Source organism: Nasonia vitripennis, chromosome 5 (assembly GCF_009193385.2).
Source record: "Nasonia vitripennis strain AsymCx chromosome 5, Nvit_psr_1.1, whole genome shotgun sequence".
Classification (NCBI taxonomy): Eukaryota; Metazoa; Arthropoda; class Insecta; order Hymenoptera; family Pteromalidae; genus Nasonia; species Nasonia vitripennis.
In genome coordinates this window covers 24,109,305-24,125,045 of record NC_045761.1, presented here as the reverse complement: position 1 = coordinate 24,125,045, position 15,741 = coordinate 24,109,305, and the positions used below count along the sequence as shown (strand labels likewise).

The window sequence follows — 15,741 nt, the reverse complement described above, 5'->3', positions numbered from 1 at the left end:
AATAATACAAACAAAAATAAATTTTGTAAAAAAAAGTTCTTTCCAGGGTTCACCAATAAAATTTTTCATAATTTTGTTTTCTCATCAGCCATAGTTTGTTTTTGTATTAATTGTGCGGTCATTTTCGGCCTGTTGCTATTTTAAATGTTAACTTTTCAACTGGTACACCTGAAAAATAAAAATTATGTTAGAGCATGTTCTTGCTGTAAATTTAGGGAAACATATGATGCGTTTATGCATTGTAAATATAAGGTGTGACAGGTTTATAAATGACACTGAAAGAACATGTACAGTTTCATGTTATTTAATTAATAAGTACTATACATACAAGTTTATAAAAATACTTGGTATATATCAAAGATGTTTTATTTATTGTATTGAGTATACACACATTATAAATGATTATAAAAATATGATCGCATGGGCTTAATCTAAGGTTTCATGTAGTTATAAGTTATCAAACCCTAAATTATTTCCAGTTACATTTTATAAAATAGTTCAAGGGTGATGAGGTAAGCATTTATGTCAAATAAATGTCATCACCCGGTGTAGAAAAGGAATGTCTTTTGTAGAATGTATGCATCTGTAAGGCACATTTTGTAATATAAATAGTCAAAAGTACATGTTTGTTTATAAAAGCCTTTTCATCGTACACAACGGCAACTCTTGATAAATATTCATAAAAAATAATTATCATGATTTTTCATTTGAAAATTGGACCCGTTACATCAAGACTGGAATATCGCCCGAAATATTTGTCTTATGCGGTTAAATCAAATTCATATACGAAATTATCGAATTTAATTACAAACTACGAATACTTATTTTAATCAATCCACGGAAGCAAGATGAAATATCTGTGTTAATCTCCAATACTTGATATATAAATCGAAATATTAAATGTTCAATGATATTTATCCATTAGTAGTAGCAGTAATATTTATGACGCACTTATATTTTAGCTTGCTCCATTAAAACAATATTAATTTTAAGGTCTCTTACATGTTTGTATCGAAAGGTATGAATCACTTTAAAATCGACACTCACTGAACTTACATAACTACGAAATTCTTAAAAAGTAAGTTTTTTTTTTTGTAAAAATAGCTTCCATGTTTTTCGCGAAAATAGTTCTTATATAAATGCTTAATACGTAAGTGTATAAATTGTAAAGTTCTACGACAACGAGATGACTTAATATGATCATTTTACATAAATATCGAAATTCGAAAATCTTTCGTGATCGCACCAGCTTTCTCATGAAATAATAACTTAAATGAAATTTTATATGCAATACCATATAAATTACATATCAAATTTCGAGCAAACATCAAAAAACAAGTGACAGAAGATATAAATAGGAAAATTGTAAACCATGAATTTTTTAATTTTAGTTATGAACTTATACAATAGTTAAAGTAGGCAAAACAAAATATCACTGTAGATAGAAAAGCAACGATTACTACGGTTTCATAAAGGACAATCATAAGTAGAAAAAAATATTCACACTTCTAATATCTTACAAACGTAGGTAATCATTACGGCTGGTACAAAAATAATTTATCAAATTGAAAGTAAATCCCTGTAAATAATCAATTTTCTCACGAACAAGTAATATCGTTAATCCTACGAAAATCTTCTTTTGTATTTTATTTCTTGATGTTATACGTATCACGAAAAAGCTGTTTTTATTAAATTTTAGTGGAATGAAGACCGTCAATTATAGTATTAAATTTTTTCATACTTTGTGTACAATGCGCGATTAACCAATCATTAGCCACGATTTTGAAACTCCGTTATTTAGACTCATAAACATTCTTATTTCGTTGAATAAAAAAGAATGAGTCGAGAATATAGCTGAAAAAAGGTAGCATTGAAATCGGTCTGCCAGCATCCAAAGAATTTCGGTCCACGATATAGTCGAGAAAAACTTAACAAAATATCAATGAATCACAAATTCGGTATAAAATTTAGTTCAAAAATATATAAGAATTCAAAAAGGCGCCAACTAGATACATTGTTGGCAATACAAAAGAAAAAATGTACAATCCAAAAAATTACTCATCGTCAATCATTAGACCCTCTGATGATGACGCTTCAGGTGCACCGTAAGGTTGCCCCTCTGTCTAGCCCTGTAGGGACACTCGGGACACTGAAAAGACGGCGGCTTGTCGCCGCACTCGAGCGTCTCGTGTCGCCTCATCGTACTTTTCCATCGGTAACCCTTTCCGCAAAATCTGCAATGAAATTCCATTTGACCCTGTTGCTGCTGCTGTTGCTGCTGCCCTTTGGTGGTCTGTTGTTTTTGCTGCTGCGGCTGCTGTTGTTTATTCGGTTGATCTTGTAGTAACAGAAGGACGTCATTTGGTGACTGGGACGGATGATGAATCGAGGCTAGTCCAAGGGAAGCAGCGAAGACGAGGCTGTCTAACGAGTTGTCGTTGTAAAGCTCGAGATTGGCCACGGGTTCTGCCATCTCCTTGCGCTGATCGACGATCAAACTGCGTGTCAGGGGTCGCTGCTGGCTTTTGGCCTTCTGTTTTCGGTTGCGGCGTAGCAAAGAAATCATGCTCAGACGGCTTGTTTTACCTAGAAAATATTAATCATATATTTTATAAGAGTTTCTCGATTTATTTGTTGATCGTATTAGATTAACTTAGCGATTATACATATGGGGTTGTCGGGGGGAAGTTATCTAGTTAGCGGGTAAAGTGCGATTTATAGTAAAACAAACAAAAATTAATACAAATTATACATCTATTTAGGTAATTTAAATGATGATTCAACACAGTGAGTTTCAAGTCAGAGGAAAATGTCAGGAGCTTTTGTGGAAGGATGCACTATATAATTTTTATTGAGGAACTAAAATAAAGGAATCATGCAAAAAATAAATAAATATCTCGAATGATATAAATAACGTAAATATATCTGAAAAAAATTATCAATACACTTCATGCAAAGTAGGAAATCTATTAATTACTTGAAAGATAATACCAACACCATTCAAATATTAATATTAAAAACGTGGTATTAAATAAAAGACAGTTGAATTTTCTGAAAAAAATAGCTCATACAATATTGTTATACATTTGTTAATTACAAAGAAGTTTTTTTTTACAAAAGAGTACACAAATTCGCGTAAAAGTATTGACGCTTTGTTGCAAATATGCAGTTTGGTATTTTATGGTATGGATATTTGCTCAAAAATATCACAGTATCCTTCCTTGTGAAGTATCTTGAATTCGAAAAAATTGCGTCTTCCGTGTTTACGTTCATTTATGGTTTTCGTAGCTGTAGCCAAGTTTCATTTATTTATGTGTTCCTATATTAACTGAAAATTAAAAAAAAAACGTATTTTGCTATAAAAAACAAACAAACATTAATAAAATCCTGATGATATGATAATAAGATATAATTAAAAATAAATTGAACATTTGTAATGAACATTTTCTAGAAAGGATAAAGGGTCGTTTATTGATAGGAATAAATAAATAGCATCGAAAATGAATGTTTTGTATCATTAAAAATAAGAATTTAAATAGAGGGAAAGTACAAACTGGATTGCTCCAGGTATAACAGTAGAAATGTAGGTTTCGTATGTGCCGAATTTCGCGAGTCTCGTGGACCCATATTTCGGGATATTAGTGTTTCGTCATCGCTGATTTTCTAGTAGTTTCACTTTTCATGACATAATCCTTTTTTTCAGATTATATAATCAAATATGTGAGATCTTTAATTATAAAAGAGGGCTGTACATGGAGATACAATTATGTGCTAGAAATTTTAACATCGAATAAAATTAATAAACAAATAAAATGTTAATAATTGTGCATTATAATTAGTAAGAGATACCAACTTATTTATAAACTATGGGCCATTTGGGTGTAAAATTTTTCTTTATCCAAAGAAAAATTTAATAATTAGTGCAGCATAAAAAATATAAAAGGGTGCCATTATTTTATTACAAAGAACCAATTATTAATTTGTAGCTGTATGCAGGTTTCTTCGGAGGGGTTAATTTTTGTTATGATTATGTAAAATAGATCACTACAAAAAGTTATTTTCAAAACAACTAAATCAAAAGAAAAGATTTAAAATTCAATTCCTTAGCAGTAGTTGTTAAAAATAGCTTAAAATTATAATATTAATAGAAAATCAAGACACTCTCAGACATACATATTATTCACCCATCAAAATCATTAAGCCACAACTTAATTGCTAAATGTTCAAAGTCTTTACACGATGAACAATAATTTATGATTGGCATTAGTAATCTATCACTTAATGTACGTACATAAACTTTTGGAAAAAAATCATTCATGTAAATCAGTCATTATTCAAATAAAAATTAAGAGTTCAATGAGCTAGCATGTTGTTTTTCATTCACGCTCTTAAATTTTTTCGAGCATTATGATATTACCTTAATTGTACCAACCTATTTCATATTTGCTAATATTAGCTGAATTAAAGTAATTAATAATGTAAAGACAACTATGTATATTTCTGGGAAACTGAAAATACACAATATGGGAGAATGAAAATTTAAAAATCTTTGAGTTGCCTATCAGACAATTAAACCAAATTTCATTTGGAGAGCATTCAATAGATATGCTATCAATAATAATTTTCATCGATAAAGCATATTAGATAAATTTTATCAAAGTTATTTCTTCATTTCTTTTTTGATCAAAGCAATGTTGAATAACTATCTATAACTCAATTGGAAGTATCGCATATCCTCTTGAGCATATTATCAAGCGGTAACCAATTCTTCTACGATATCTCTAGGCAAAAATAATCGCACTTGACTGGGCAAGTAGGAATGTATAATGTCACTGTGTCACATAAACCTACACACAGACACACTGACATTTCATTCCTTTGAGTAAATAGATAGTAAATTATCAAAAATTAATAATATCGCACAAAGTTAACCTCAATAGCAGCAAAGAATTAAAGAAAAAAAAATTTTCGAAATACGCAACGAATGAAAACTCGTCATTTAAACAATCTCTGTAGAACCGTGACGAATGTAAACAAACGGCCATCAGAGTCGAAAAAACGGAGTAAATGTTACTTGATTCTCGCCGAATCTCACAGTCCCCATTGTCCTCCTCCAGTTTGAAGCACCGCACGAGATCTAGGTGCGCTGAGCAACAAGTAGTTGCAGCTTCCGAATCTGGCTCCACGCACGATTTCCTCGTCCAACATTCGCACAGCTCCGAAAATCCTGATCCTCGCCGAGTCTTGCTCCTCAGCGAAAAATCCGAATCGGCTGGTAGCCTTTCTCTCGCGCAACGCGTATTTCTTACCTCGGCACACAATACATTACCGCTTGGGTCCGCGAGACGCGCAAAAATTGGAGAAAACGCACTTTTCCGCATAGGTTATGTCCTAACCTTTCGCACATATTTCTGCGGAGTTTTCCGCGACGGAAGCCGGCAGCCAACAGCCCGATACTTTCACTCTCGAAACGATTTGAAAATACGCGATACCGACACCGGCCATTTGTTTAACAACCGATGGGCACACGGTCGCAACGCTTAAACCCACGCAAACAAAGCATCGTCCACGCGCGCGCTCGGGCTTTGCTCTACACGCAGCGAGCGCTATACTCCGAAAAGTTCGGCCCCCCGAACTGAGAGACAGGGAGAGAGCACGAATTTCGCGGGGTTAGGTTAGGTCGAGTCTCTACGGGAACAACGAGGCTACTATGCGCGCACTGAGAGAGAGAGAGAGAGAGAGAGAGAACGCCGGCGTGGTCCCCCGACTTTCCTTTCTTTTCCTCTTCCTTCTCTCTCTCCCCCTCTCGGCGTCGGCATAGCACAAATTTATGCCTGCCGAGATCCTATATACGTATGTATAGCACATTTTCTCGCGCGACACAGTCTCTCTCTTTCTCGGCTCGTAACGGTTTTTTTTCGCGCAAGCGGGACCCGCGTGTATAGCGTAAAGTAGCGCCCGAAGCTTGATTGATTCGGCTCCAAACAATTTGATAGTGGAAAGTTTTCGAGGTGGGGACTTTAAGAGAGAGAGAGAGAGAGAGAGAGAGAGAGAGAGAGAGAGAGAGAGAGAGAGAGAGAGAGAGAGAGAGAGAGTGAGAGAGCAGAGAGCGGATGATTCTGCTACTCCGTATACTTACGTGCGTATACCGCCGCTGCCGCTGGAAAAGAGGTTTTATGATCTTGGAGAGGATTATACGCTCGAAATTATTTTACAAGTCGGCTTTTCTTTGTGTGTGAACCTTTGCTTTTAATGAGTCAGTCGGGGAATTTACATAAAACAGGTTGTTGGCTTTTTTTTCTCTCACACAAGCTGTATTATTATGTACATACAGTATGCGTAATTTTGAATCGCGGAAAGGAACGTTGCGTTCTGTACAAAGGATCAATTTCGCGAGTTATGGATATATTTACACTCTAGTATACCATACATCGATAAGCTAACAAGCTCGCTCATTCAGACGCAGCTTACGATTATGCTCTCCTTATCACTTAATAATAATTTAATTACACACGCTATAGCAGTGAGAAAACTCGCGTTAAACTTACAAAGTGTACAGTTTATGTACATACATATTTTAAAATGTTTTTGAAAATTCAAAAATCAATACTCCTGCAGCTCGCCGTCAATGTAGAACCTCATGCACTCGTTGGGATGGAGTTTTCTAATGTGCTTGGTGAGATTATCCTTGAGCTTGCAGCGCTGGGGACAGTAGTAACAAAGGAACCTCGGAAGGACGCCGCATTCGAATTCGATGTGACGCTTGAGGTGCTGCGCGCGCACGTATTGCTTGCCGCAACGGGGACACTCGTTCTCCACGGGAATGCCGAGCGAAGCCTGATGAGGCACAAGTGGGGGCGGTGGCGGCGGAAGCAGCGTCGGCTCTTCGTAGCCGATGGGCTGCATCAGGTGATCCCCCGAGACGTCGACGAAAGCTATCGGCTCGATGCGGGCGCGCAGGTGCCGCCTCGTTGGGACTGCCTCTGAAAGCAGAGCAGCACAGGTAGGCATGAGAAAATTGTGACCGTAAGCTCGGCTTAAGAAGGTCGGCTATTGAGAGAAAGAGAAAGCGAAAGAGAGAGAGAGAGAGAGAGAGAGAGAGAGAGAGAGAGAGAGAGAAATATAGATTTTAGTGCGGCTGTAATACTCGGGAGTGAGTCGTACAATATATTGTATTTGCGAGAGGGAGTAGAAGGGAAAGTTTTACGCTTGTGGAGTTTATGAATGAATTTTAAAGCTTCAGTGCGTATCTAACATTTGTTTATTCGATTTCTCTCGATAAAAAAAAAATTGTAAAAGTTATTATAACTATAATCTAATCAGTCGAGGTCCATGTCGAAAAAATGCACAGGCTCGCTCTTGTGCATCCTGGCGATGTGCTCCTTCGCGTCGCTCCTGTGCTTGCTGCGTTTCGGGCAGTAAGCGCATAAGAATCGCGGCGGCCTGTTGCACTCGTACCTCTGGTGACGCTTCAGCGTGTAATCGTGGGCGTATTGCTTCCCGCACATCGAGCATTTCGCGGCTTTTCTCGTCTCATCCAGGGCCTCGGGCTCATCTGAAAGGGTAAAAAGCTGCGTTAGCGGGTTCTGAAAAGCTCTTTACTACTTTCGTACGCGTTAGCATTGAAGGGTTAGTGAATATACACGTTTAAGTTAATTTTTTAGTCAAAAATATTTTTTATTCGATGCACGAGGTTTCGTACAAAAATATATTACGACACTAAGTCTGCGGCTCGACGAACTCGTCGGGCCTGTCGACGTCGACGTATCCGACCCGTTGGTTCTGGTGCATCTTGCGCACGTGTCCGTAGACGCTGAAGGTTCTCTTGGTCACGTAGTAGCAGTAGGGGCACTTGAATTTCGGATCCTTGAAGCAGTCGTATTTGAGATGTTGCGTCAAGTTCGTGCGGCGATTGTAGACGCTCGGGCAGTTCGGACAGGGGAAGCTCTGGGTTTTGCTGGACTTTGATTTTCCCGTGGATCTGACGCTTATAATGCCTGGCAACGGGTCGATGAAATCGTTGGAGATCAGACGTAGATTGTTCGGATGCGGCATGTACCAGCCTAGAAACGATATAATTTCATAGAGACACGTTTGTACACTCGCGCAGTTCATTACGTATTAGTATTTACTCACTACAACAGATATTATTCAGGACATTTTTAAAAGAAAAACGGAAACAATGAGAAGCTACGAAATGAAAAACTTGTTCGATTAAAGAGATGTGAGGGTGTAGGTTATAAGAATAAGGCAATAATTTTTAAACATGATGTAAACATTTATTTTATATAAAATTCGATTTTTCTCAAATAACACAGCATTTTAAACGCATAATTCGAATGACTATATATTCCGACTTTAGAATAAAGAAAAAATGTACTTTTCTACACTTATTCATAACATTAAAATTATTTTCGAAACGTGCATTTGCGTACACGCAAAATCAATGAAATAACGAAAAAAATGAATGTCAATTCATAGAACGTTACTGCTCCTGAGCTTTCAGATCGATGCAGTAAACCTCCTCGTTCTTGTGACACTGTCTCACGTGATTGTACGCCGCGTATCTGTACTTGCTCACGTGCTGGCAATAAGGACACTGAAACCTGGGCCTCTGGTAACAGGCATATCTCAGGTGCTGATTCAGCCCGCGCAGATAGGTGAAACTACTCGGACACCTGGGACACAGATACTTGTGTGCGGAATTCACTGGTGGACGACCGCGACGGACTCGATCGAATTTGCCACTCGCGGAGCTGTGTGCGGGGGTGTAAGCTTGGCTGGTAGACGCCCGGGACAGGATATCCTCGACGTGGACGACGCTGAACTCCACGACGTTCCTCGGCTCGTCGTCTGGGCCTGGAAAGTAGAGAGGACATAGTCAAGCGGTGAAGTTTTAGAGCTTGAAATGTCTGCATGCGCGCTATTTAGTGTGGAAAAATGATGGGTTTTTGCAAGGATACGGTGTACAAGGGATACGATATACAATGATGTACTGCTATAATAAGGTCGATTTAAATTTTAATTGCGTAAGCAATGCTTTATTTATGTTAATCTCTGCCAAATTTCCTTCGGATGCTTCGAGCGTACGTGTCGTGCCATTCCTATCATTCCCCAATCACAGACGTATGGGCAGTACCAACACGTCAATTTCTTGGATCTCTTAGTCTTGACGCATTCGTGCTTCATGTGGTGATTGAGAATAGTCTTGTAATCGTAAACCGCGGGGCATTTTGGACAGTAGAAACTCTGTTTTCTGATCACTTTTCTTAGCGTACTTCGGGCGACGCATAAGGCGTAAAATTGGTTGTCAGTATCGTCGTCTGAAAGAAAAATGAATGAACAAAATTATTTATACTATGTGAAATGATTGGATGATTAGTATATTTGGACAAAACAAAATTAGATGGTAACCGACGTTGAAAAAGTTAAACGAAAAATAGGAAATTGGGAGTTCTGATTGATTTTTTTTTTCAATTAGAACAGCGGATGTAGAAAATGATTATCTTTATTATCATTATTCTGAATTTTATAAATACATGTATTTTTTAGTAAAAAAAGTTAGAGTACCTATTTCTATAAATTGTCAGTTTTGTAATACATACATACACTTCAAAAGTATCACAAAGTATCATATACCCGTTCGTTTGACAAAATATAATCGTTTTTAAAACATCAAAAACCAACCATATTCTGATTGTAGCACCGCAATGGAGAATCAATTTTCTCACGATTTCATAAAAGAAATCAACAGGTTTTTTTTTTAAATAATCGAGTACATTCATAATATCAGACTTATCCATACAGCCGATAGATTGTATAAATTAAAAAAGGAAAGGTGGAATCATATCTTCAAAATCGTTCCGACTAGAATATAATAATAACTAATACATAGTCGCCAGGGCATGAATCTTCTCGTGTTCGCGTAGGTGGTGCCGATGCTTGAACTTTTTCATGCACTGATCGCACTGATATCTCGGCGCAATGCCGCATTCGAGCCTCAAATGTCGCATCAGGTTGCACTTGTGGGCATAGCGACGGCCGCAGCGGTGACAGACGAACGGCAGCGCGACTTCGTTCAACGAGTAAGTCGAGCTTGCGACCGACCAGCTATTCGTCACTGAAAAAAAAGAAAGCACGAAGTTAGGATGGATAGCTGCGAAACTGTTCTTTGTAAAACATGCTTATGGGTGGATTTTTTTACAGTCAAAATTTGTTTATAACATGGATATACTAAAAGCTTTTCAGTCGTTATTTAAAGCGCAGAAATAGAATGTGGAAGAACATTTTTTGAAATGATGCACTTTTATATGATTAAAAGTAAAAAAAAGTTATTAACGGTTAACAAACAATTATAAAATTTTTTATTAAAAATGTTTTGAAAAAATACATAATTTTATTTACGTATCTTATTGTCATTTACGGAATACAGAAGAATACACGTTAAAATCGGATAATTTCTGTATTACTTTATTATTCAAACAGTAAATTATTTTTACCGAAAATCTCTTTTTCTTAGGTTTATTACTTTTGGTTGCAGTGCTCTCTTGTGTGCTGTGATTTGAAATGTTGGTCCAGAATATAACGTCTGACGAAATTTTTACCACAAACCGAGCAATGGAACTTTGGCAAAACTCCGCATTCGAGCGCTTGATGACGTCTTAAATTTTTACCCCAAGAATACGATTTGCCACAACGAGTGCAGCTATATTTTTTCCTCATATGTTTATCTTCTGCGACGTTTTCCAGAGCCAATGGATCCCTTTCTGCATAGTAGTAGATTTTATCTAAAAAAAATACGAAAAATAATGAAAGGTTAGTACACGAATGCTGAGCTTTTTTTTAAGAATCATGTCAAGTGCAGTAAACGTCACAACTTAAAGACTATTGCTGATGCTCACTCCAACACACGTATCGAAAGGAAACTATACGTATATTTTTATTAAAAAAGGAATTTATTTAGAACATGATTCTACACACTTATGCGTTCCCGTATACAGTTTACATTTACATGATTAGATTCGTATAGTCAGTCTCTTCAGTCGTTAAAACAGCTTGAAACGAAAATTAAAATCATCAGCGACTCATAGGAACTCTGTTTTCACTTTCTAAGAGACAAATCTACCCCCGAGTACCCTCTTCGCGTACACATCCACGCAGTAGACTTTCTGACCGACGTGACGACTGCGCACGTGATTGTAAATGCTCGAAGTCCACTTGGCACGATATATGCAATAGGGACAGGCGAATCGTGGACTCTGGCCACATTCGTAGCGCAGGTGACGCGTCAGCGAGCCTTTTTCCGAAAATCCGGCAGGACACTTTGGACAGGGAAAGTTTTTCCTCCTGGTAACCGATCGCGAGCACCAGCCTAAAAGCAGAACAGTTATGGAGGGTTAGTTGCGAGCGTTTCGAAGTTGCAAAATGCAATTTTTTTAATAGCTGTAAAGTATTATTTAAAAAATGTTTGCATATGCTGTCGTTAAGTAAGTATAGCGTATTTTCTCCAGTTTTCTGATTCCAAATAAACATGCACTATGTAACACTATTAAAATGCAGATAATGGTTGCAAGTATAAATACTCTGCGTATATGTACCTTGGCGTTTTGACGATGCCGCTTCGTCGATAGAACTTGAATGGGAAATCGTTTTGTGTGCATGTTATGGACGAAACAGAGAGTAAATGTGTATTTTGATTAAATTTATTTTCCTAAAACTATTTTTACAATGATTCTTACGTATGTATTAGTTAGAACAGGTTAATATAACTTTTTTGGATGATTTTCATTATTCATGTACCTAAGTTTTATCTTCAAGAAATTCAAGAATCCATCTTTGACTCTATAATTGACGTGCAAGTATGTGAGGTATTCGGTTACTAATATTATAAGCTAAACGTGTGAGTTTCAAATTCATAATATATGTTTATAATTACGAGACTAACGTTTAATCTCAAAACCACAGATCAGTTACAAATCCAAATCTCCCTGGATCACTTAAAACAAATGCCATTTCGTGCTTGTATACAATGTCAATTAAAAAATAATCCTGTGCATTAAGTACTCTAAAAACTATCCAACTTCTCGAAAAGGCTAGGCGGATTCCTCTTGGTCCCTGCAGTAGATACTTCCTCGAAACCGCAGTATAGCTTCTCAATTCTCCTCCTCCTTATCCTCCTTCATCTCTGGCTGTTTAGCATCCGCCTCCTTCTTCTCCCTTTTGCAGTAAAGTTTCTTATGTCTGCGCAGACTATCCATTCGCGAGAAGGCTTTGGTGCAGTCGAGACAGTAGTACTTCTGCTTCGTGACACTGCTGACATTGCCCTCGCTTTTTCGACTTCTGCCCTTGACTTCCGGTTGTTCGATTATGGAATGACCGTCATCTATGTCTTGGCTGTTGGAAAATAGGTGATCGGTTTCGCTTTCGAAGGTCGGAGGTGTCGGCAGGTAGAAGCTGTTAATGTCTATCTCCAGGAACTGTTCGGCTGTCATGGGTTCGGGGATGGTCGGTGCCTCGCTGGGAACTGGTAACCATGCGCTTGTCAGCATCGCGTCGTCGGCTGGAATGAAAAGGACGGTTAGCTTTTTGTGGACTGGGTGCTATGGGGAAAAAGCTGCTTCCGGGTGTATTTTTGTATTTTGAACATCGGACATAATTAGTGTGAGAGATCAAGTGAGCGCATGCAACCTTTACCACAGAAGAGAGCTATTAAGCTTGTAAGAAGTGTACACGATCACGATAGCACGAATGATTGGAAATTTATTTATTTTTTTTTTCATCTTTGTCGATTTTATTAACCATTTTAATACTATGAACAAGATTCATCTTTCTTTACAAATCGGTTTTATTCGGATGATTTTTGAGATGGTGATTCTTCAGCTGGTATTTCCTGTAAAAAGCCTTGCTGCACACTGTGCACGGGTATTGAGGCTTCTGGCCGCACTCTAATCGCTGGTGACGTTGCAGATTCACCATGTACTTGTAGCCCTTCCCGCATTGGCCGCAGACGTATTTTTGCTGGTTGAAAACTATCGCGTGGCTCATTCCAGGTTGAGGAACATCGTATTCGAACTCCGATTGGTCGGGTAATAGAGGATTGTCCCATGAGTGATATGTCTCGTGGGCCAGGTCTGCAAGAGAAAAAGCTGTTAATATAATCTACTGATGCAATGATTGATGTGGTGCTACGATAAATGTTCGCATGTGATATATTCGTGCAAATAATAGGATCAATAGGGGTACTAAGTTAAATGTGGCTTAGTCAAATAGTTCTTTAATCATATACGTTTCATGTAAACAATATACACTGCGAAATAAAGATTTAAAAAAATAATACAAAAAAAAACAGTCGTCAACTTGACAATAACGCAATGCTCGCATGGATTCAATAAATATACATGTTCATCTTTTATTCCGGTCAGCAATCACATTAGATTCGTTTGGTGCATGTTGAGCACATGCCGATGATAGTTGGACTTTTGTTTGAAAGCTCGGTTGCAGATAAGACAGGCGTATTTCGGCGACTGTCCGCAAACGAAGCGGATATGACGTTGTAGATTGTCTCTGCGTGAATAAGATCTGCCGCAGTTATGACAAGACAGCTCTAGAAAATAAAGAAAAAATCATCATGTAGGTATAAAGTGTCGGTGCAGGTTTGGATTCGAGATGTATAGTATGTACAATGGTTTGATCGTGGCTGTATAACTGCACATGCGAGTGTTGTATGTGGATATTCTATTGAAGCTTCATTAGATGTACCAGTTATATATAGTGTGATGAATCGTATAATGTGTCTTTTGTTATTCAGCGAAGTTTAATGGTATATATCGATTGGAACAAAATAGTTATTTTTCTTCTGAAAAGAATATTTATTGTCGTCGTCTCTATGGACTTGAATTTTACAACGCAATTCAACTACATGAAATATGGGAACACATTTATAGGAAAATCTTCTCAAGTATTTCCAGCGTCGGGATGATGCTCAGTCCTGTGCGCGGTGAGTATAAAAGCCTTGAAAGCAGCGAACGGACAGAGCGGACACTTGAATTCAGGCGCTTCGCATTTGTGCTTCAAGTAGTTGCTCCACATCTTGTAGAATTTGCTGCACTTGGTGCAGGTGTAGCCGAGCAACCGCTCACCTACGTAAGTCTTGTGGTAGTCCTGAGATTGAGAACCACCTCCTGCAAGCACAAACAGCGATTGCAAGTTAGTCTGGGATTTTAAGGTCGATTTTTGAAGCGAGGAGTTAGAGGTTTTATTTAATTCGTATAGGGATTGTTTTGTCCGTTTGTATAGCGTGTGAAGTGACAATGAAAATACGGGTGGTTAGTATCGTATAGGTCGCTTTTATTATAAGTAATAAAAATTCAAACAACAATATATCGTCATTAGCCTATGGATGCGTCAAAAATCATAAAAAATAAAAATTAATAAAGATTTGTAATTCCATTAACACAGTACAAAATTATCACATCGGTTGGTTTAGTAAAGCATCGAAAATTATAATCAAACTCATTTCGACCATTTAATCGTACAAAATGCTTGCTTCATTTGTAAAAGCTTGTCAAATGCAGCCCCGCTGCTTTCAGATTATTTTTGAATGTCGCTTCCTCTTGTGGTTGTCGATGCACCACTTGTGTGGGCTCTGGTAGTTGCAGATATCGCAGCTAAGCTTTGGCATCGAGTTGACGCATTCGAACTTCTGGTGACGCCAAAGCGATCGATGAACCGCGTAGGACTTGCCGCACTGCTGGCAGACGTGCACTCGGGACACCTGTTGATCTCGCCAGCAGCTTTCGCTTTCCGCTATGGCATGGGATGGAAGCCAGTAGGTCACTGTAACAAGGAAACTCGGGTGAGTTCTGGTTATGATATGCTGCTTAGAACTGAGTATTGTGGTTTAAAAAATAAGCTCGAAAATTATATTCCGCGTAGATTTATTCAAATCGGTGTAATAGTACCGAGTAATCGTGTTAATTTGATTTGTATGATTTGTGAAGATTGAAACGAATGATTTTATGCTGAATATTTACATTATTTACAGAATCGATGAGAGGAACGACGGTAGAGAAGAAGATACCAACCTTTTTTCTGTAATAGCTTATTGAGGAATTAATAAATTAAGATTGCGGTCAATGTATTCTGGAAACATTTTATTAATTCTAGCATGTGTGTAGTAAAAAATCATATATAAAACTTATGGATACTATCGTTTCGTGAATTACGAACATCGAGCAAAGTATATCTTGCCATTTTTAAGTCGCTCACATCTCGTGCGAGAGTATGATGCATGTATACACTATTCTTCGTCACGAAACAAAATTTTCCTATGATAAAAGCGTGTGTGTGTATATATATATATATATATATATATATATATATATATATATATATAGGCCCTAATTACTCGACTGAATCTCGTCTATAACGTAAAATACTTCTATCTGAATTCCGTCAATAAATTTTCAATGACCCTTACGTAGTACGCGTACAAATTCACGTAATTTGATTCTACACTCGAATTTACAATTCAACTCATCGGATGGAAAGTCTTCATGTGTCTTCTCACGCAGTAGGAGTACTTGCTTCTGAAGTTGCAGAGCTTGCACTTGAACTCGGTGCTCTGCCTGTCGTGCAGATTCCTCACGTGTCTCTCGATGTTGGCCTTGTAGCTGCTGCGATAAGGACACTGGTTGCACTGGTAGACGTCGACTCGTTGCACCCTTTTACAGGCCAGTTGAA

The 15,741-nt window shown here is 37.7% G+C and overlaps 4 protein-coding genes across 4 annotated transcripts; all 4 read right to left on the bottom strand.

Annotated features, from left to right (window-relative positions):
* Positions 1–282: 282 nt before the first annotated feature.
* Positions 283–5,644, bottom strand: LOC103316232 (zinc finger protein 219). Its single transcript, XM_008208961.4, has 2 exons — positions 5,075–5,644; positions 283–2,586 (listed from the first exon to the last, which is right to left on the bottom strand). The coding sequence occupies exons 1-2, from the start codon at positions 5,379–5,381 to the stop codon at positions 2,072–2,074; spliced, it is 822 nt and encodes a 273-aa protein (XP_008207183.1). The 5' UTR covers positions 5,382–5,644; the 3' UTR covers positions 283–2,071.
* Positions 5,645–8,485: 2,841 nt separating this feature from the next.
* LOC103316281 (PR domain zinc finger protein 14) lies at positions 8,486–9,690 on the bottom strand. The gene is made up of 3 exons (XM_031931398.1): positions 9,684–9,690; positions 9,144–9,323; positions 8,486–8,859 (listed from the first exon to the last, which is right to left on the bottom strand). The coding sequence occupies exons 1-3, from the start codon at positions 9,688–9,690 to the stop codon at positions 8,486–8,488; spliced, it is 561 nt and encodes a 186-aa protein (XP_031787258.1).
* On the bottom strand, positions 9,493–10,633 carry LOC116417585 (gastrula zinc finger protein XlCGF8.2DB-like). Its single transcript, XM_031931326.1, has 2 exons — positions 10,529–10,633; positions 9,493–10,120 (listed from the first exon to the last, which is right to left on the bottom strand). Coding segments are annotated over exons 1-2 (237 nt in total). The 5' UTR covers positions 10,530–10,633; the 3' UTR covers positions 9,493–9,884.
* Positions 10,634–12,831: 2,198 nt separating this feature from the next.
* LOC103316282 (zinc finger protein 546-like) lies at positions 12,832–14,515 on the bottom strand. Its single transcript, XM_031931399.1, has 3 exons — positions 14,512–14,515; positions 14,031–14,180; positions 12,832–13,130 (listed from the first exon to the last, which is right to left on the bottom strand). The coding sequence occupies exons 1-3, from the start codon at positions 14,513–14,515 to the stop codon at positions 12,832–12,834; spliced, it is 453 nt and encodes a 150-aa protein (XP_031787259.1).
* Positions 14,516–15,741: the final 1,226 nt, after the last annotated feature.

Bases quoted from the DNA above. Each gene is read 5' to 3' on its own strand.
- LOC103316232 (XM_008208961.4), bottom strand. From the start codon at position 5,381: ATGCGGAAAAGTGCGTTTTCTCCAATTTTTGCGCGTCTCGCGGACCCA. The intron at 2,587-5,074 runs GTAACATTTACT...AATATTTTCTAG, and splicing joins TGAGATTCGGCGAGAATCAA to GTAAAACAAGCCGTCTGAGC.
- LOC103316281 (XM_031931398.1), bottom strand. The intron at 8,860-9,143 runs GTTGGTACTGCC...TCTACTTTCCAG, and splicing joins GAGATCCAAGAAATTGACGT to GCCCAGACGACGAGCCGAGG.
- LOC103316282 (XM_031931399.1), bottom strand. The intron at 13,131-14,030 runs GTCCGTTCGCTG...TTTCTCTTGCAG, and splicing joins TGAATTCAAGTGTCCGCTCT to ACCTGGCCCACGAGACATAT.